This window comes from Pelobates fuscus, chromosome 1, assembly GCF_036172605.1.
Source record: "Pelobates fuscus isolate aPelFus1 chromosome 1, aPelFus1.pri, whole genome shotgun sequence".
Classification (NCBI taxonomy): Eukaryota; Metazoa; Chordata; class Amphibia; order Anura; family Pelobatidae; genus Pelobates; species Pelobates fuscus.
In genome coordinates this window covers 186,346,877-186,369,082 of record NC_086317.1, presented here as the reverse complement: position 1 = coordinate 186,369,082, position 22,206 = coordinate 186,346,877, and the positions used below count along the sequence as shown (strand labels likewise).

The 22,206-nt window shown below is 41.6% G+C and overlaps 1 protein-coding gene across 8 annotated transcripts in view; it reads right to left on the bottom strand.

Annotated features, from left to right (window-relative positions):
- Window positions 1–5,864: 5,864 nt before the first annotated feature.
- NAV1 (neuron navigator 1) overlaps window positions 5,865–22,206 on the bottom strand; it is a 468,714-nt gene continuing 452,372 nt past the window's right edge. For all 8 annotated transcript variants that reach the window (XM_063453174.1, XM_063453177.1, XM_063453176.1 and 5 more), the window contains 2 exons: window positions 9,099–9,296; window positions 5,865–7,363 (listed from right to left, as the gene is read on the bottom strand). In XM_063453174.1, the coding sequence (XP_063309244.1) occupies window positions 7,268–7,363; window positions 9,099–9,296 (294 nt within the window). In that variant the 3' untranslated portion in view covers window positions 5,865–7,267. The remainder of the gene's footprint in view (window positions 7,364–9,098; window positions 9,297–22,206) is intronic.

The window sequence follows — 22,206 nt, the reverse complement described above, 5'->3', positions numbered from 1 at the left end:
ATATATATGTATAGAATTTTTTTTATTTATATATAGGTATATATATATAGTGATATATACGTATATACTTAGGTATATAGATATATATATATTTCGTTCTACATGTATTTTGATATCAATAAATATATTATAATTTTAAAATACAGTTAGAACAAATTTACACAAATATATATTTTATTTATTTTTTAACGTATTTACATATTTACTTATTTTATATTATATATAAATATATATAATGAAAATTATATATATATATATATATATATATATATATATATATATATATATACTTATATCATATATAAAATAAATATATATATGATCCAAGTATCAAACTGGGTTTTTTTTTTTTTTCTTTTGGATCAACAGCAAAAAACAGGTGTGAGGAAGGCTGAACTTGATGGACGCAAGTCTCTTTTCAGCTATCTAACTATGTAACTATATTGTATTTTAAACTGTAACTTTAACATATATTTTACTATTTTCAGGCAGCAGGGGGAGTACCTGTCGTTACAGGCACTCCCCCTGCTGGCACTGCCTTGGACGGCTATGCCGTCCATGTGATCGTGAGGTCCTCGCGATCACATGGCCCAGGGGGGCCGGAGAGGAGGACTCCCTGGGCTCCCAGGTGAGTCCCCACACTGCGATCGCCAGTGTGGTATCGCCAGCGACCAGGTAATTACATAGGACGGCTTGGGCATTTTATGCTGCCTGCCGGCGTTTAGAGCCGGGTCTTCAAGGACGGCATAGAACGCCTTAAGGGGTTAATAACGTGATATACATAATAAAGAGAATATAGACCGTTGATATTATTATTATTTAATTGGATAAATAATATATTAGGACTATCACAAAAGTGTATCAAATGTTAATCCAAAAAGGTTTATAAATTTGAAACTGTCATTTATTAAGTGTGCCAGTGCTTAAAAAAGTGCAACCATAAGATAACAAAATGAATTAAGTCAAAAAGTTACAAAAAGTGCATCTATCTTGACTTTTACAATATATATAAAATTAAAGTGACTGTGGAGCAGCTTAACCCCTTCACGGCCGAGCACTTTTTGAGTTTGAAAAAATATTAGCATAACATTTATTTGATGCAATATGCATAACTAGCATATGCAAATATCACAACACAGCAATGTTGTGTATAGATTGCTTCGCAGGCAAACTTAAAAATTATGCAAATAAAAATGGTCATATACCTAGCTTATATGTATTTGTAAGGATCTTAAAGGCATTAGTAGCAGTGCAGATTGCTAAAATGGCAACAAATATAAAAAGAACGTAGACATTTGATCATAATGCCCACACATAAATATTGTGTTTAAAACGGATATAGAAAACTTTATTAATCTCTGGTATGCTAATAGTGAAATGGTACAGTCAATTCATTCTTACTCCCTTCCTGTACTGTTTGGAAGCAGTGAGTTTACATTTTCATCACTTGTTACATAAGTGACTAGTGTAATCTGGCAGAGACATCCTTTCCTCTATAATTTGTTAATTATAACTAGAATAAAAATGAGGGTGAGTGATGATTTATGGACTAGATTTCATACTACAAAATACATGAAAATGTTTAGATTCAGTAGTAGTATTGAAGGGGTTAAATGGGCATTATATTGGCCTAATTTCATTGAAATTTGTATAGTGTCTGCAGTCTCCTGATGCTGTCCTTCCATTCTGCATTAAAGAGTTGTTAATAATTTAATGCTAACCAAGAGTTCCCTACAGCTCAATGCCACTGTGCAGCTTTGGCTAATGACGAGTGGCTCGGATTGGCTGATAGGCTGAATGCAGTCTGCTGACACTATCAGAGTGCCCATTGCTGGTATAAATGGGAATATATAGAAGGAAGTGTGCAATCTCTGCCTTTAAAAAATTGTTTAACAGTAAATTGATTAACAGTACCTGGAAACTCCAGGCACTGTAACTAATGCAATAAGATGAAATGGTTATACTACCTAAAATATAGTACTTAAAGTAACAGAGCCTATATATATGTTCACATCAGGCATACACCAAGTGAAGAATATAGCACCAGCAGCAAATGATAACTAACCTAAAAAAGGATAAATACATATATATTGAATAAACAAAAGAGTTCGCATTAAAGATACAACATTAGATTCGTAATTAGGCCCTTCGGATAAAGGGAATCCAATTCCCTAATCCAGAAAGCCTCACATAACTGTGTAATGTTATGTTTTCATTTCAGCAAAATGATTATTAATTAAACCAGTTCTAATGACTGATTTATGTTTGGAGGACCATTCTTTTTTTTTTGAGTGCTTTCCCCAACATAAATAAACCCACAAGGACCCTTTAGCGAGTAGACAGCATAGGTGGTGTTACATGTCAAAACAATCTTTAACCACATATCTCTTTCTATTGTAAGGGTGATATAAACTATCACCTCTTATCATTGGATTACAGCATAGGTATTTAAGACAAAAGTGAATTCCTTTATTGGGGGGGGGGGGGGGGGGGGGAGTCTACATGTGAGGATTTGTTTTGTTATTGGGGGCAAATCAACTTTCTACATGTGAGGATTTGTTTTGTTATTGGGGGCAAATCAACTTTTGTTACTCTGTCTTTTAGAGAAGGACTTTTCTTTTTAAAGGACCACTCTAGGCACCCAGACCACTTCAGCTTAATGAGGTGGTCAGGGTGCCAGGTCCTTCTAGGGTTAACCCATTTTTTCATAAACATAGCAGTTTCAGAGAAACTGCTATGTTTATGAATGGGTTAAGCCTTCCCCCTCTGTCCTCTAGTGGCTGTCTCATTGACAGCCGCTAGAGGCGCTTGCGTGCTTCTCACTGTGATTTTCACAGTGAGAGCACGCCAGCGTCCATAGGAAAGCATTATGAATGCTTTCCTATGTGACGGGCTGAATGCGCGCGCAGCTCTTGCCGCGCGTGCGCATTCAGCCGACGGGGAGGAGAAGAGGCGGATCGGAGGAGGAGAGCAGGAGGAGAGCTCTCCGCCCAGCGCTGGAAAAAGGTACGATTTAACCCCTTTCCCCTTTCCAGAGCCGGGCGGGAAGGGGTCCCTGAGGGTGGGGGCACCCTCAGGGCACTCTAGTGCCAGGAAAACGAGTATGTTTTCCTGGCACTAGAGTGGTCCTTTAACCCCTTAAGGACACATGACGTGTGTGACATGTCATGATTCCCTTTTATTCCAGAAGTTTGGTCCTTAAGGGGTTAAGAGGCCATTGTTGGCAAAGCAAATTCTGGTATATATGGATATGATTTTGATTGCACACATGATTGTCTTTTTATGATTTTTAAGAGATGTGACATACATTTGATTATTTTTTATAGTCAATCCCATCTTTTTTGTAGTCAACTCCCTCTCTCTGTCTCCAATAATTCCATCATCAGGTGTTTAAGCAGGGCCAGATTAAGACCCCAATAGGCCTGGTGCTAACAATTACCGTATGATAGGCCTAATTACAAAATCTTATCGACCAAAAACACTAAAACACTCCCAAGCGTCATGTATCTGATGGAGATGGTGCTGGAGGGAAAGAAAACAGCAGCTATAAGAAAACACATACCCTATGCTAATCTATAACCCCTAACAGCAGTGTCCAGTGAAGCAGGAAGTCAATGGGAACACTAAAATGGTGTGCCACTGACGCAAATCACGTAACCTACCAAAAGGGGCAAACATGCCCAAAGAATTGGAAAAACATACTGGCCTTACTAATTTGCATAATTAATTATGTATGGGTGACATCACATGATGTAAATCACAAGGAGTGACATAAGAGAAAATCCTGTAAAATCACCGAAAACTACTTACAGTTTGATTCTGTTGTATAGATGGATAGTGTCTCAAGTCTCCCACTGTCTCAGTGTCCCCATGTCGCCCAGTGTCTCCTAGTCTCTCAGTGCCCTCATGACTCACTGTCCCCATGTGTTGGTTACCCCAGGTCTCAATGTCTCAATGTCCCTATGTATAACAGTGTCTCAGTGCCCCATGTATCCATGTGTCCCCTAGTGTCTGTCGTGTCCCCAGGTCTTCCAGTGACCCTATGTGTCACAGTGTCTCAATGTTCCATGTCTCCCAGTGTTCTCGTGTCACCATATCGCCCAGTGTCCCTATGTCTCCCTGTGTCCCCTAGTATGCCCATGTCTCTCAGTGTCCCCTAGTGTCTATGTCCCCATGTCTCCCAGTGTCCCCTAATGTATGTGTACCCATGTCACTAGGAACACTGAGAGACATAGGGACACTGTGAGGCATGGGTACACTGAGACAGGGGACATTGGGAGACCTGGGGACACTGATAAAAATGGGGACATTGAGACACTTGTGGACACAGACACCAGTGACACTGGGAGACTAGGGGACACTTGGTGGGACACATGGAGACACTGGGAAAATAGGGGACACTTGAAGACATGGGACACAGACACAAGGAACACAGACACTAGAGACACTGGCTGGGAGACATGGGGATATTTAGACACTTGGGGCACTGGGAGACATGGGCACACTGGGAGACATGGGACACAGACACTGGGAGACATGGGGACACAGACACTTGGGGACACTGGGAAACATGGGGACAGTGAGACACCAAGGACACTGGCTGGGACACATGGGGACACTGTGATACTAGGGGACACTTGAAGACACTGTCTCCCAGTGTCTGTGTCATAATGTCTCCCAATGTCCCTTAGTCTCCCAATGTCCCTTATGGCTAGGATAGCTTTATGCCTACCACTTTAGCTGAATTTATAAGTTTGCCTGCATCCACTACCCTCTCAGTAAAGCAATATTTCCTGATATTATTTTTAAACCTGTGCCCCTCTAATTTACGACTATTTATCTCCTCTTGACTTAAATTAGAATCTCCACCATGTCAAATTTATATAAGTATTCATACAATCAATAAAACCAGTAAAACAGAAGTACAAGTATTACCCATTCTTGTCACAGCATACCTAGTATGCTGTATCCCAGTGCCCCCATGTCTCCTTGCAGCCTTTTCCCCCATCCCTCACTTCCCTGAGCTGTACAATGTCTCTACAGGGCGGGAGTTACACTGTGTAGCTGCTCCCCTGCGGATCAGTGAGTAGAGATAGGAAGGGAGGGATATGCTGGAACTTCCTATCCCTGCTTCTCTCCACACACACAGTGACTCCTACTGGCCAGTGCTGGTATTGCATCGTAATCTCTGTTTATACTGAGAAAAATACCAGCATTTGTATTGTTAGTGTGACTGCAATATCGGCACCGGACACGCAGCCTCAAATACTGGCTACGAGTGAATGGTGTGTGTAAAAAAAATATATATATATATTTTTATTTTATTTTAAATCTACGGGCCTATTTCAATCCGGTTAATACGCCACTGTGTTTAAGTAGGGAATCTGGATAACCCCGTTGTCTAATTCATTTTTTTCTGTCCTTGCAAACTACAAAGGATAAGAGCTTAATGCAATATCACCGTAATATGATGATGTCTCTTTTATGTGAACTATTTTGTTTTTAACCAATATATATGTTTTTATATTTTTTTTAATCGTTGATGGTATATGCTTGAACTTTTGGATTCTTGTAAAGCCTTCTATTCAGAGCATTTAGTATATATAGGCACTGTCACTTTAAGTACTATACATATGCTGTTGCACAGTCACTTTAATTTTATATAAAAATGTCATCCTAGATACACTTTATTTTTACGCACTTTGTACACCTTTTTTTGACTGACGTTTGATAAATTTTGGTTTTATATATATATATACATATATATATATTAATGTTATGATATTATCTTTATGTATGTGTATATATATATATATATATATATATATATATATATATATATATTATTTTTTTATGTTTATTCTCTTTATTATAAATATGTGATTTATAATCTTTAAATTGATTTGTGTGACATATCCGAATAGGATACAAATAAGCTCCATATTGATTTTTTTAGTGTCTTTTTACTTCATAACATGTAATATTGTCATGTTGATTGTAGATTAACATTTCAAATGATTACTGGACACTATGAGATAAAGCATTTGGTTTTCTGACCTCAACTCAACATGAAATGTGTCACTTCTGGTTCCTGGCTTTTGGTGATATTTTGGCATGGCAACTCAATTGGTATGATAGTACTGAAGACATTTAAATGAAAGACTAGATATTTAGAAACATAGAATGTGACGGCAGATAAGAACCATTCCGCCCATCTAGTCTGCCCAATTTTCTAAATACTCTCATTAGGTCCCTGGCCTTATTTTATGGCTAGGATAGCTTTATGCCTACCACTTTAGCTGAATTTTTAAGTTTGCCTGCATCCACTACCCTCTCAGTAAAGCAATATTTCCTGATATTATTTTTAAACCTTTGCCACTCTAATTTAAGACTATGTATCTCCTCTTGTCTTAAATTAGAATCTCCACCATGTCAAATTTATATAAGTATTCATACAATCAATAAAACTAGTAAAACAGAAGTACAAGTATTACCTATTCTTGTCACAGCATACCTAGAATGTCATCATGGATGGTGAAAGTAACATCACCGGCCCGTGGTATATTTGTGCTTACAGGTTTCATCACTGTTTTGGTATGTGTGTTACACCATTATTGTTTTACACACATATATGTTATCGAGAGGGAGTATGAATCCTGGTATACCATGGGCTGGTGGTTTTATTGATTGTATGAATACTTATATAAATTTGACCTGGTGGGAATTCTGATAACTTGAGTAAGACTCTATGGCAAATCAGAAATATTGCCAACTTCTTGTGTTCTAATAAAGTTTGCATTGGAGAACTTCTGTTTATGCCTGGACAGTTGTTGCCACTGTTCTTGCACAATGTAACTTTGCCAAATGGAATGCTCCAGGTTGAGATTTATAGCTAGCAAGAAATAAAGTACAGGGATGAATTATTGTTGATTTATAAGATTACAAATGACAAAATAAAAGCATTATTCCCATCTCTTCAAATTTTTTTCTGCACATCAGTCAGGGAAAACTACAAACCTTTTTTCTTTAACCCTTAAAAAAAAATAAAAAAATTGTCTGTTGTCATGCTTTCTGCCACAATCCCTAATTAGGATGTTTAAGTTAATTCAAGAGGATCCTTGATGATAGCAAGGTAGCAAGGTGAGTCCATACGGAGTTCAAAACTAAGGAACAGCAATAGCCGACCTCCTCGCTATGTATCACGTGAGAAGGACGTGTGCAATTAGTTCAATTGGTTAAGTAGCAGCGTACCATGCTTTATCCAAAATTATATTGTGGCTGTAAGGTCAGTGTCACATAGGGTTTCTCTATCTGGTGACTCAATGTAGTTGGCCGCTTCTTGAAGTTTTAGTAGCATTGCCATCTGGAAAAAAAAATGACAGGGAATATTGGGTAAATATGGCATTTTTAGAAGACTGATACACTCAAACCAATACTAATAAAACACAGTAAAAGGGAAAAATTGATACACAGTGCTCAAATCACCAAAATGTGAATCACTCCAATCACACTAAAAGTGTATAAAACAATATAAAAAGTAGTATGGTGAGAGCAGGTATTAATACACCAAATAAAAGATAAATAGAATATATAAAACAGGCAATATTACCATCAATCTTGAATGTCCTAAAAATATCAAATAAAGGACATAGTATAGCCTGTATAAAATAGTAACAATTAAAATAACTTTAAAATTGTCCACTCACGTGGTGCTGAGCCTTAAGCAGCGGCTCAGACTTCAAGCGCCTTTATAATGATATCGTGGAGACCGCAATGCTGGTTAAAATGATCTCTGTCAAAATCCCCTTGTACAAATTTGGTAGGAGCCAAGTCAGGAAATGCAGGAACAAATTTTATTAACAAAGCATATAATGGGATCTTCCAAGTATTTGCACTGACGCGTTTCGACCGTTATGGTCTTTATCAAAGTGCTATGTGATCAACCAGAATTTACGGTTTAAATACACTTACAAACATCAAAATTTAAAAAAAGGCGCGCATTGTAGTTTCTTCATCGATCTACTTCCGGCTTCCGGCTGTGACTCGTCCTCGTTTAATTTCCGGCTTCCGGTCACGTTGCGTATCACTGGGTGTTTCCGGGTCAGCGGTCAAATCCCCTTTGCGTTCCAGCAGAGGCTCCGGTCCCGGTCAGCGGAAATAAGTTTTTCTTAATTGTCTTTTAGACCATGTCCATAATATAAATAAACAGTGTAGAAGACATTCATTTTATATGTGTTTATCCGTTCTTTATATCATTGTTTGAAAAATAATAAGGGAAACTTTTTCTAATATTGGACTCGTTCATACAAAAAGGACTGTAAATTATAATAAAAACTTAGTTTTTGAGATATATGACTAAGAGATATATTAAGAGATATATGACTATTGAGATATATGACTAAGTTTTTATTATAATTTACAGTCCTTTTTGTATGAACGAGTCCAATATTAGAAAAAGTTTCCCTTATTATTTTTCAAACAATGATATAAAGAACGGATAAACACATATAAAATGAATGTCTTCTACACTGTTTATTTATATTATGGACATGGTCTAAAAGACAATTAAGAAAAACTTATTTCCGCTGACCGGGACCGGAGCCTCTGCTGGAACGCAAAGGGGATTTGACCGCTGACCCGGAAACACCCCGTGATACGCAACGTGACCGGAAGCCGGAAATTAAACGAGGACGAGTCACAGCCGGAAGCCGGAAGTAGATCGATGAAGAAACTACAATGCGCGCCTTTTTTTAAATTTTGATGTTTGTAAGTGTATTTAAACCGTAAATTCTGGTTGATCACATAGCACTTTGATAAAGACCATAACGGTCGAAACGCGTCAGTGCAAATACTTGGAAGATCCCATTATATGCTTTGTTAATAAAATTTGTTCCTGCATTTCCTGAATTGGCTCCTACCAAATTTGTACAAGGGGATTTTGGCAGAGATCATTTTAACCAGCATTGCGGTCTCCACTCAAACCAATGCCATATTTTATCATTGATACAAAAATGGAAGGTACGAAGTGTTTTACACACAATCTATCTCTCAACTCCCAACAGCAACAATCACAGCGCCATACAGCAATACCACCATACCAATGGGTCTGTCTCCAAAGATGCAGGTGGTGATTCCTTCACGGTCTGCTCTCTGGCAGTTGACACTGAGATGTGGGTAACCATACTGGGCTGGGGTAGATGTAATAGCTTGGATTGGTCTTGTTGTGCCAGGGGCCATGGAAGAGTGTCTCTAACCCACTCAACAGGATCTTCCCAGGCAGCCTTAAGCCCATGAACCTACAATAACAACAAAAAAATTAAATACATAAAAACATGCATGAGGTTATAGATTTCTTGGAAAGAGAAATGTCTGGGCTCACCAATTTTGTATACATTTCTAGAAAATAACTTTCACTCGGATCTTAAGTTAAGTTGCTGGATTGTGGGAGATGTATGAAAATAGGTTTCTCTTAAATAAAACATGGGCAGTAAGGGGGCCACTTATTTAGTTGCAATTTAGAAGTCGTGCACAAATAAAGAGCAGTATTAAAAATCCTCCTACTCTCATGTTCATATTGAGACAATAAGGTTAAAGCATTTACTCCAGTGATTTCAAGTGGTCATGGTGGTAAGAGACTGGATGTGCAGCGCTTCTGCTTGAAATGCTGCACATCCAGATATATATTAATGTTTGTGCCGGGGGCAAGTTACATCCCTGGCACATGTGACTTTGGCAGCTTGAAACTCTGTTCCATACCGCCAAATTTCAATTCTGTGCATATTGTACATCTGTCGTTAATGCACACAGTGTGTTGGCAAGAGAAATAACCATCTCCCTTGCCGGCACCATGCCAAGAGAAAGATTACACTCCCATCCCTCTGTGCTGTCCTTCTGCCTACCTCCATTAAATAGTCATTTAAAGAAAAATATCAAACCCCTGGCTCAGAGTGTGCACATGCACTCTGAGGCAGCGAAGTGGTTCAATCACATGGAGTTTTGCATAAAGAAAAGTTCCGTGATTGAACAATGCTTGAAAAATAGTCTGTACTGTTGACTTTATGGATTAAATTTCCTCCAAAATGGGCCTTCTGATGCGTGCGACTGCAAGATGTAACAGGTAACCCCCCCAACTACCTTCACCTAATCTAAAATATGCACTTTCATGAAATAAAGTACTCCCTATTCTGTACAATATATGTTGATGCACTAGAATGGTTGTTCCTGTAGTTATCTATGTGACTAGCTTAGATCTTACTGGTTTGTAGGAATCTGCTGGTATTCATTACATGTCTGAGAGGAAGCACATCTATAGAATGGTTGAAGGCACTCCAACATCAACTCCAGCAAGTAGAATCAATATTTGCAATGACTCCACTTACTGCAAGTAGCAGTGTAACCATGATTTGATTAAAAGCGAGGGGCGATGGGAGGGGTGGGGGGAGGTTGAATGAGATAAGAAGTAAACTGGTTTCCCTAGTATCCTTCAAATCTAGTATTAATGATGATCCAAATATTGATTTGTTGGGACCATTTTTCACATTGCAGACACAGGCACAATCACAGCTTTGTAAAATTATTGTTATTATTTTTTTTTACAACCAAGGCTGTAAAACAAATCATAAGCAAATCAGAAAAATATTAAAAAATGTTGGCCTATTCTCTTAAATGATCGCGAGTTATCGGATATCCTTCCTCAAAAACATTCTATAATTTATATAGGTGCACCAAATATTAATATTAGTCAAGAATCATTTAAAATTGACCAGACTAAATACGGTACTTTTTTATTTTTGGAAACTCTTTATTTATAGAATTTTTTTAATATATATATATATATATATATATATATATATATATATATATATTTATATTTGAGGGTTACAGAATAAAAAATATGATTAAATATGAATAACATATATTGCAAAATACAGATACATGAAATCAAAGTATCATAAAACAAATGAATAAAGGTGTATCGGCATCTATTTTAGCTGACTTGGTATATTGTGTTTTCTCTTATTGTGGATCAGCAGAAATGGATTATGGTTAAACAAGAAATATAACTTGTAATTGAAATAATATGTATATTGCAATGTATAAAACAGTTGGAAATTTGAGAACATTGAAAGGAGTATCTTTCCCCGGGATGTGAAAACAAACTAAGTGAAACTGGACGGTTGCTGCCAGCCAGGTCAGCTTGCGAATCAGCCACATGATGGTCAGGGACGATGAGCACCCCTTGTTAATGATTTCGCAAGCCGCCGAGTTGTCAGAGTAGCATTTTACTGCCTTGCCGGACCAGAGAGGACCCCAGGTGTGTGCGGCCGCCACAATGGGATAGATTTAGAATAGGGCTGAGGTCTCACTGAATCCTGGCAAGGCATCCGTCTCAGCGGGCCATTGACCCCTGAACCAGTGGTCCCCAAAGATGGCTGCGAAACCAGTGTTGGTTGCAGCGTCTGAGTGAATGATGGGTGACGAAATGGAGAGAGGGGGGATAAACATCGAGATACCGTTCCAATCTGCCAAAAACTTCCCCCACATAGCTAAGTCAGCCTTGGCGTGGGGGTCCAATGAAACTGGGCAAGAGTCTGGTACCCCGTGGAGCAGGCAAAGAAGTCTGGATATAAAAGACCTGCCCTGCAGGATGATGCGCATGGCGAAGTTAAGGGATCCCAGAAAGGACTGAAGTTCCCTTCTGGTGCAAACTTCATTCCGTAGGAACATGTCTATCTCCCCTCTCAAGCGGGTCAGTTTGTCATGGGGAAGGCTAGCTCGGAGGGTAACTGAGTCTAGCTCTATCCCCAAAAAGGTTAATTTAGTTGTGGGGCCGATTGTTTTTGATGGGGATAATGGTACACCAAGTGTGGAAAACAAGTGCTGTAGTACTGCTGATAGCGGTGGGTGTTTGTGCCCCTGGCTCTATCACTAAGAAGTCGTCTAAGTAATGGATTATAGAGTGACACCTGAGGACGTTCATAAGCAGCCAGCATAGTGTCTCAGCGAAGATATCAAACAGTTTGGGGCTGCTTCGAGAACCGAAAGTGAGTCATGTGGAGAAGTAGTACTTTTCTCGCCATTTAACACCATGCAAGTGCCAGAGTGAGGGGTGCATGGGTAGTAATTTAAAAGCATTTGTGATGTCCGTTTTGCTGAGACAGGGGCGACTACCAGAAGAGATGATGGACTGTATGACGTCGTCAATTGTTACGTACTGAAGTGAGAATTCGTCTGCGGGTATGAGTGCGTTTATGCTGGGAACAAAAGAGGAGTGTGGTGCCGATAAATCAATAATTAGCCGTTTTTTATTAAAATATTTTTGTACTGCAACACCAATGGGGTTAGTGCGCCAGGAGGAAAATGGTGAAGAGGTGAAGGGGCCGATCATGAAACCGGTGGCAATTTCAGAGGAAAGGAGAGTGTCTGTGGAAACTGGATCTTGACATGCTGACAAAAGATTGGGACATTCCAGTGTGCCTGTGGGGATGGCTACGATACCCGCGAGAAAACCCTGTGTGAACCCAGTGGTCAGATATTCCACCAAGTGCCTGCTAGGGTGTGACCTTAGGTAAAAAAACAGGTTGTCGACATTGATGTCGGTTAGTCATTTGTTTGGGGACAACCTGGCCGGGCACATGGTCTTGGTATGTGCCCTAAAGCATATGGAGCAGATGTGCAATAATCTACAGGCGCTGAAACTGCAGGACAGAAGGAAGAAAGGCTGCGCCAAATTTAAAACAGAATAAAATAAGAAATAGTCCCAATATATATCAGAGGATGGATTGTCTGTTCCACAGGTTCCACTGATTATTTTCTCTGTTTGTGATGATTCAAATCAGGGCCGGTGCAAGGATTTTTGCCGCCCTAGGCAAAAAAAAATTTGCCGCCCCCCCATATGTCCAGCCCACCATGTGACATCACAATGCCCCTCCCATATGCTCTGCCATATGGGCCAACGCCAGTCTTCACAAAGTGTCTTATCTGAAAAGACAGTGTGTTTACATTAAAAAGCCTACAGGCACAGGCTATAGACACCAGAACCACTACATTATGCTGTAGTGCTTCTGGTGACTATAGTATCCATTTAATGTGAGGTAAATTAGAGATTAGTGCCACTAATAATATATTGGATTGCCTACTTACCACCAGATGAGGACAAGAGGCTGATGATGGGCTCAGTCTGGCTCCACAGGTCTGGTGTAGAAGAGGCTCTCTGGAGACTGTTTTTAACAGTGCTCACAACAATTAACGAACAGGAAGCAGCTCCATTTTTTAGGGCCCCTTACACAGCTCAAGGTCTGGGCCCCCAGGGGGCATACGTCTACAATGCCCACCCATAAATCCACCTACATGGCCCATCCATGAGTTGGGGATGTTTTATGTGTGCAATTTGTGTAAGGGATGTAGTGTGTTTATAGGGGATGTAGTGTGTGTTTGCGTGTAAGGAATGCATTGTATGTTTCTGTGTGTGCGTGTGTGTGTGTGTAAGGGGTGCAAGGTTTGTTTCTGTGTATGTAATTGAATGCAGTGTGTGTCTGTAAGGGGTGCATTAATTATGTAAGAGAACGTAAGGGATGCATTGTGTGTTTCGGGTGTGTCTGTGTGTGAGTAGGAATGCATTGTATGTTTCTGTGTGTGTGGGGGGGTGCATTGTGTATGTGTGTAGTGTAAAAGAGAGGGTTTGTGGGGTAGGATAGAGACTGGGAAGGGAACAGCTCTTTCTTTTTTTAAAAAAAATTCATAGTGCTCTCCCCTCAATTATTGATTTCCCCTTCCCTTCTGTCCCTCCGTGTTCTCCCCTTCTGTCACTTAGTGCTCTCCCTTGGCCCCCTGTCCCTCTGCAGTCCCCCTTGGTGGTCTTCTCACTCCCCCCTCCCCCCTTAGTGGTCCTCCCTCTCCCAAACCCCTTAGTGGTCCTCCCTCTCCCAAACCCCTTAGTAGACCTTCCCCTACTCCCCCCACCCCCTTAGTGGTAATCACCCTCCTCCCCTCTCCTTAGTAGTCCTCCCTCCTTACCCCCCCTTTGGTGGTCCTTATCCCCCCTCCCTCCCATAGTGGTCCTTATCCCCCCCACTCCCTCCCATAGTGGTCCTTATCCCCCCCTCCCTCCCATAGTGGTCCTTATCCCCCCCCTCCCCTAGTGGTCCTTATTCCCCCCCTCCCTCCCATAGTGGTCCTTATCCCCCCCACTCCCTCCCATAGTGGTCCTTATCCCCCCCCCTCCGTCCCATAGTGGTCCTTATCCCCCCCATCCCTCCCCTAGTGGTCCTTATACCCCCCTCCCTTAGTGGTCCTTATACCCCCCTCCCTTAGTGGTCCTTATACCCCCCCCCCTTAGTGGTCCTTATACCCCCCCCCCCTTAGTGGTCCTTATACCCCCTTAGTGGTCCTTATACCCCCCCCTTAGTGGTCCTTATACCCCCCCCCCCTTAGTGGTCCTTACAACCCCCCCCCTTCTTAGTGGTCCTTACAACCCCCCCCCCTTCTTAGTGGTCCTTATACCTCCCCCCCCTTCTTAGTGGTCCTTACAACCCCCCCCCCTCCCTCCCTAGTGGTCCTTACAACCCCCCCCCCTCCCCTCCCCCCCTAGTGGTCCTTACCCTCCCCTCCTGCCCATGTAGCGTGGCCGGGCGGCGCGGAACGCGGGACAGGAACCTCTGTTTCCTGTACCCGGCCGCCGGCGGAATGACCGGAAATGCTCACTCAGTGAGCACTTCCTGTCATTCCGCCGGCGGCCGGGTACAGGAAACAAAGGTTCCTGTCCCGCGCCGCCCGGCCACGCTACATGGAGAGACCGGCAGGAGGGAGCGCTCTGCGCTTCCCTCCTGCCGGTCACTCAAACCCGGCCGCCCTCCGTGCAGCAGTGCTGCGCCGCCTGGGGCTTGTTAAAGCGCTCAGGCAGCGCAGCATGAGGAGGCGCAGCGGGGACAGGGATCCGGCGCCCCCTGGTAAGTTGCGCCCTAGGCGGCTGCCTAGGTCGCCTTACAGGTGGCGCCGGCCCTGATTCAAATTGTCTCGTAATATGGAAAACACAAGAAGAGAGGACCAATTGTGCGGAGTGTATAAAATGAATAATTATAAAATAATAAGATATATTACACTCACATTTGCATGAGCTATGGCCAGGTTTTAATGTTATTCCATTTTGATAAAACCCCAGTGGTGAAACGCGTTAATGGTTTTTATTGTGTATTTTAAATAATAAATGAATTTTGGCTATATTATTGTGCCACTAAAATATTTTTTATTTTATTATTTTTTTACACAACTTTTTATTATTTTCTTTCCTGGCATTTTACATATCCTGAGGTGGGGATTATATCACCAACGCTATATTCAGAGTGCAGTGAGATCTGCACTCCATGTGTGAGTATATTTCTTCTCATTTTTTATTTATATTACATCATATTATCAGAAAGCACTATCTGTTGTTCCTATTTTCCCTTCTTCCTGAGAGTTGGACATCACCACCCTCTGGAGGACAAGCATCCAAAATATCCTACAAGCGGGGATTATTCTGCTGAATGCCTGTTACACCTGAGCTGGTCATAGCTCATGTAAATGTGAGTGTAATATATCTTACTATTTTAGAATTTTTCATTTTATACACTCTGCACGATTGGTCCTCTCTTCTTGTGTTTTCCATATTACGAGACGATTTGAATCATCACAAACAGAGAAAATACTCTATCAGTGGAACCTGTGGAACAGACAATCCATCCTCTGACATATATTGGGACTATTTCTTATTTTATTCTGTTTTAAATTTGGCGCAGCCTTTCTTTCTTCTGTTGTACATTTCTATTTAGGAGGGTTAGAGGGTTAAGCTCTGTAAGGCCGCTGCCTACCCATTGTATTATTAGCGCTAACCTATTTTTTACTTCTGCTGAAACTGCAGGAGCCTGCGTTGAAATTATTGCACAACTGCGCTTTGCCCAGAAACGAGATGGGCCTACCGAGCTTGTCACGTAGGCCACCCGCTGGTTTGTTGTGAAGGGTGAAAGTGGGATGAGGGGTGGGAGTGGAGGTGGTAGGATCTGCTTCGGAAAGACATAAGTCCGCCGTATGGGATGTGGAGTTACATATGGCGCAAGACGGGGGCCTGAGACCAGCGAAGTGGCGACAGAATAGTTCTGTATCCATCTGACACCAGTTAATTCTGACATTGAACTGTTTCACATGGGTCGCCGCTTTCGCTGATACTGACTTATGATAGTCGTAGAAAGAGGAGCCCCCGTACTTGATGCCTAGATCCACCACCTTGTGGAGGTAGAGGTCTAACTCATCTCTTCTGTGGGGATACACCGTGCAGATGACGTCACGGTATATCGCGAAGGCTATCACGAACTGGGGGATGGATAGTTTCTTGTTAAGCCTGGGGTCTCTCGTCTTAAGTACCACTGATATTTCCCTGTAAGTGTATGCCCTATTCTCCAGTATGTCCTGGGAAGCTATGAGCAGAGACACCAGACACACGTCTTTCCTGATGGAGTCTGGGATGGAGTGAGCTGGTGACTCAAAAGGTGATATAGCTGTGGCTGGTGCTGGAGAGGGGAGTATGGGGGGGCATGGTGGTACAGCGGGGACAGCCGAGGTGGAGACTGGGAGACCTGGGGTATTACCCGGGGAGGCGATGGCGCTCTCCACCTTAGATAGCCTGTTGTTTAGGGTCTGCAAGTTGGCCAAGATTGCTGCCAGGGTATCCTGGGTGGCCGTGCTAGTGCTTGGCCTTGGCTCAGGGGCTTGGTAGGTGAGCAGTCTGTAAAGTTCTGCTTTTCTGGCCTAAGCTCGGCCGTAATTTTAGGAATAGTCCATGCTCTCAAGGACGTGGGAGTTGAGGGGGTGAGAAATTTGCCTGGAGACTCCGGTCTGGTGGGCGTAAACGGGATCTCTTCTGGCAACTCTTCAATGGGGGTTGGTTCTTGGGACATTCTAAAAATGATTTAGTGAATTAGAAATTAGAAGGGGAGTAAGGGAACCGGGAGGGATATGAGGGGGGGTATTTTTAGAAGAACTGGACTGTAATGCTAGTGCCGAAGCGAAAAACTTAGCTGTGAAATTTGTGATAGGTGAGGCCCTGCTAATGCCAAGTGGTGGTGAGAGGCTCTACCTATGATTTGGCTTAGGAAATTGTGGCCACAGACGTGGTGGCGGGGTGTTGGCCTCTCGGTGACTGTAAAGAGATTCAAAACGTGTGGCCATGACAGGTGAGGCCCTGACTATAGCCCTAGAGTAGGGCGGGCGAGGCGTATAACTATGATTTGGGCGTTGGGCCGTACTGAAGTGGGAGATGGCCTTGCGGGACCGGATTTTCTAATAGGGTGAGCTAAGGCGGTAGCCTAGATCCTGTAGCCAGTTCGCTTGTATGCTTAAGGTTGACTGGGAATTCTGAGGTAAAGTGTGGATACCAACCTTGAAAAGGTTGTAAACGAGAACTGGAACCTTCTAGTATTTTAATGTAGCGAGTCTTGTCTGCTGCTGTCCTCGTAGAAGAAGCCTAAGGATTAAGACAGATGTTGATGTATTTATGCGTAGCGTGGTGGCGTATGATTTGTAGTGAGGGTTGGCTGTTAGGAGCGCAACATGAGATCCTGAATTGAGGGATCTGAATGGTTAGTATAAGACTGGGACGAGTATACGTTATGGAGAGAGGCTGATTGAGGCCTTGTGGTAGTGATTGTCGTACATGAGTAAGGACGTAAGTACCTGGTGGTATGGCTGAGTACCGGGTTAGGTAGGTTGGGTTTTTTCTTGCCTGGTGGTAGTATGACCTTAGGCCTGGGTAGAAACATTTTAAAGAATTAACACACCGAGGACGTAGGACCGTGAGTCAGTCGTAATGAATCGAGACCGCGTTAGGTCTTGTATGAAAAAGGTCCTGTAATGAGTAGAGAACTATACCATGATTTGTAGTACAGGTACTATGATGAGCGTAACTGGTTTTATGCGTAGAAACCGATGGAGGCCTAGAATAATGCTGGAGCTATGGATTAAACCCATGAATATTTAATAATTAGCGAAGGCTGTGACAGTATGTAATAAATAACATGTTTTACTGTGACAAGTCTAGAGTGCGTGTTGTATTGAGGCATAGACATGGATGAAACCAAAGTGAGTAAATACTATACCTGGGTTTGTAAAAAAAAGAACTTTTATTTGTTAACTTTAAGCAGAAATGCAAGAAACCGAGGCAATCTGTGAAGCCAAAGAAATGTGACAGAGGCCGGATTAATGACTGCGTAACTTTAAGGAGAAGATGTAGTAAAATAAAATGTGTGATTTTACCAGAATTGCCCTAGAAGATTGTGTTAATAATTAATATCTGTATGTAGTGTTAGTACAGGGTTGGTGTGGAATTTAAAGAATACTGCCCTTTTTAGTTTGGTGTCAGGAGGACTCTATTTTAATAGATAAATGACCGTTTAAACATAGTTACTAACCACTTAGGTGTAGGAAAAAGAACCGATTACTATTATAAAAATGGCTGAGGTTTTAATGTTTTAAACATAAATAAACCGGCAAACACAGTTTAGTAAAAGATGGTAGTTTTAAACGGATTTAATAACTTATACTGACAGGTAGGTATAAACAGTTAAATGACCGAACAGAAAGTATGTGCTTTTAAATGAAATTCGTGTGAATGAAATGCGTGAATTATTAGAATGGGATCGGTAGATTTAGCCGTACGAGAAGCCTGTTTAGGTAAAGTATAATGTACGTTTGTTTTATTCCGCACGAATAGAAAAATCATGAATTAGGTAAGTATGCGAGGGGTGAACAGGATTTATATCAACCACTTAAGATGCACAAACAGGTAAGTAAATAGGTACGTGGTTCGTGCGTATGACCGAAAGGTAACACAGAAATTTAATGATTAGCACCAGAGTTATGCCTATACATGGTTCGGCAGTTTTGACCGTACGAATGCGCCAATGATGCGTAAGTATAGCGGGCGTTCGTCTATTTTTTGGCGCGAACGCTGTAATACATGAACGAGTAAGGATACGTGTAAAGGAAAAAAGGGAGCCTACCCCTACGTTTTTAGACCCGAACGGAGGGAAATAGCTGAACGCTATTTCCCTCACTAGCTTACGTGAGCGTGCCGGTCTCGTGACCGGAAGCCAGGTACCGCGACCGGGAGGAAAACAGGTGGCAGGGCCGCAGAACGGACGGAGGATTCCACTGGACACCTCTTGCTGCAGGAGACTGAAGCTGTTTGGCAGGAAGCTCGGACCGGAAGTGCTGGTTGCTATGGGGATAGACAAACAACTGGAACGGAAGAGATGAGTAGGGGCTGGGAGTTTAAGTAGGGGACTTACTCCTCCCACAAATTCAGGCCTAATGGCCTTTCTACACATATATATATATATATATGTATACATATATATACACATACAATATATATTATATCATTTTTACTTTTTCACCAGCAGGAGAACTTCCTGTCTGTTCATGCAGTCCCCCTGCTGGCAGCACTGTGGACACCTATTACGGTCATGTGACCGCTCTTTTAGAGTGGTCCCATGGACCCTGGGGGGTCTAAATTGTAGAGGTGGGACTCTCTGGGCTAAGCCCAGACAGTCCACCCTAAGAAGAAGACTGATCACCGGCAGGGGAACGTCGGCGATCGGTAAGTACATGGGGAGGGAGAGGAAGAGTTCATTATTTTTTTACAATTTAATTATAATAATAATTTTTTTTAACATGTATTATTTATTTTAATAATCAGGTACGTCCGCGGTCCTTAAGGACCATTTTTTGTCGGATGTACCTGATACATCCTTGGTCCTTAAGGGGTTAAACAAAGCATTGCAAATCCCCATTTTATCTCATTACTATGATCCTTTGGGATACTTTAATATAGCTATGTTTTACTAAGGAATTCCGAATAGCAATTGTGTATTTATCACCTACAGAGCATCTATCTTCGTTGAGAATTTTTTTGCAGGCTATGTATCCTTAGCACAACAAGGCAAACTACTAATTTGCCATCAAGCAGACAACCAGTTGTATTACTTCCTGGTTTGTTTAGCTACACTAAAGAGGCAGGCATTTGCCCAGAGCACCTGCATTGTAGAAGTGTTAATTTGGTCGACTAACAATATTAGTCAGGTTTTAGTCACCTAACATTTTTGAGATTTAGTCGAATAAAACAAACAATTCAGATGACTAAAATACGACTAAAACTAAAATGTATTTTTAGTCAAAAGACTATGACTAAATAGAAACACATGGGGGGGGCTGGAGGAATGAGATACATGAGTGAGCTAGAATAATGAGACACATGGAGGGGCTGGGGGAGATGAGCACATGAAGGGGCTTGGAGGGAATGAGACATGATGAGGGGCTGGTGGAGTAATTGAGACACATGGGGCTGGAGGGACACAAAGAGACACAGAGGGGCTGGAGAAGGGGTAAAAGAAACAGAGGCTTTAACTAACCCCATCTACTTGAGATTTAGTTAACTAAAACTAAACTAAAACAAATCAGATTACATTTTATCTTTTATTACTCCTGGCCTATTACTTTTTATACAGAGAGCACTGTTGTTGCCTTTTATTTTTGTTGTTTTTGGTTTTATATATATTCGGCTGCTACGACATCTGCTGACTGTACCTTCCATTGATATCCTATAAGTGGGGGATCAAAACCACTGCATGAACATCAAACTAGAGCTGGTTAGAGCTCTATGATATGCGAGTAGAACATTTGGAAGTCCTCTATAATTCTGCCCTTTATTTTGGACTTATTACACTATTGGAGTTTTATCTCTCTCTCTATTATATATACCTATTATATATACATGTGGACCTGAGCATCCCGGTAACTATCAAGTCTGAAGAAGGAGGCACCTAGAGACTTTACCTCATCTCTAAGGCGTTACTTTGTTACGGCTGCCACTGTCTTAGGACACCTGTTTTTCATATACCGAATATAAGCCGAGGCCCCTAATTTTACCCCCAAAAAACTGGGAAAACTTATTGACTCGAGTATAAGACTAGGGTGGGAAATGCAGCAGCTACTGGTAAATTTCTAAATAAAATTAGATCCTAAAAAAATTATATTAATTGAATATGTATTTACAGTGTGTGTATAATGAATGCAGTGTGTTTATAATGAATGCAGTGTGTGTGTGTATGAGTGCAGTGTGTGTATGAATGCAGTGTGTGTATGAATGCAGTGTGTATGAATGCAGTGTGTATGAATGCAGTGTGTGTATGAGTGCAGTGTGTGTATGAGTGCAGTGTGTGTATGAATGCAGTGTGTATGAATGCAGTGTGTGTATGAGTGCAGTGTATGTGTGTGTGTGTGTGTGTGATGCAGAGTGTGATGCAGAGCCTTGGTGGGGGGTGGGCATTTTTTAAAAAATTATTATTATTTTAATATTAATGTTTTTGTTATAGTATTAATATATATTTTTAATTTTATTATTTTTTTAAACATAATTTATTTAAATTTTTATTTTTTTCGTTCCCCCTCCCTGCTTGTTAGCTGGTGGTCCAGTGGTGTGCACTGTGTAGGAGGGGGCTGGCAGGAAGCTCTTACCTCTCCTGCAGCTCCTGTCAGCTCCCTCCACCTCCGCGCCGGTCTGGTCAGCTCCCCTGTCAGCTCCCAGTGTAAGTCTCGCGAGAGCCGCGCTATGACCCCGCGGCTCTCGCGAGACTTACACTGGAACTTGCAGAGGGAGCTGACCGGACCGGCGTGGAGGAGAAGGGAGCTGACAGGAGCTGCAGGAGAGGTAAGTAAACGCTCTCTGCCAGCCCCCCTCCTACACAGCCCCATTGTCTGTATTATGGCAATGTAAGTTGCCATAATACAGACAGTGACTCGAGTATAAGTCGAGTTGGGGTTTTTCAGCACAAAAAATGTGCTGAAAAACTCGACTTATACTCGAGTATATACGGTACCTATTTATAATTTTATTTCTTGTTCCCAATCTACTCTCCATATATCCTCTGACGCACCCTATATTGTTGCCCAATTTACCATTATTCAAGGGTTCTTGGAGAGAATTTCCCTTTTTAGGTGTGCTGCCTATTATTATGTTATATAGCGCTGCCCCATTCCTTCTTTTTTTTCCCCACAACTAAATGTTTTCATTTTGGGATATATCTACTAAACAGCAATTTTTGTTTTCTCTTTCTATTTAAACAGCGGAGTGTGCCTTTAAGCACAGTAAGTGTGCCTTTAAGCACAGTAAAAAGT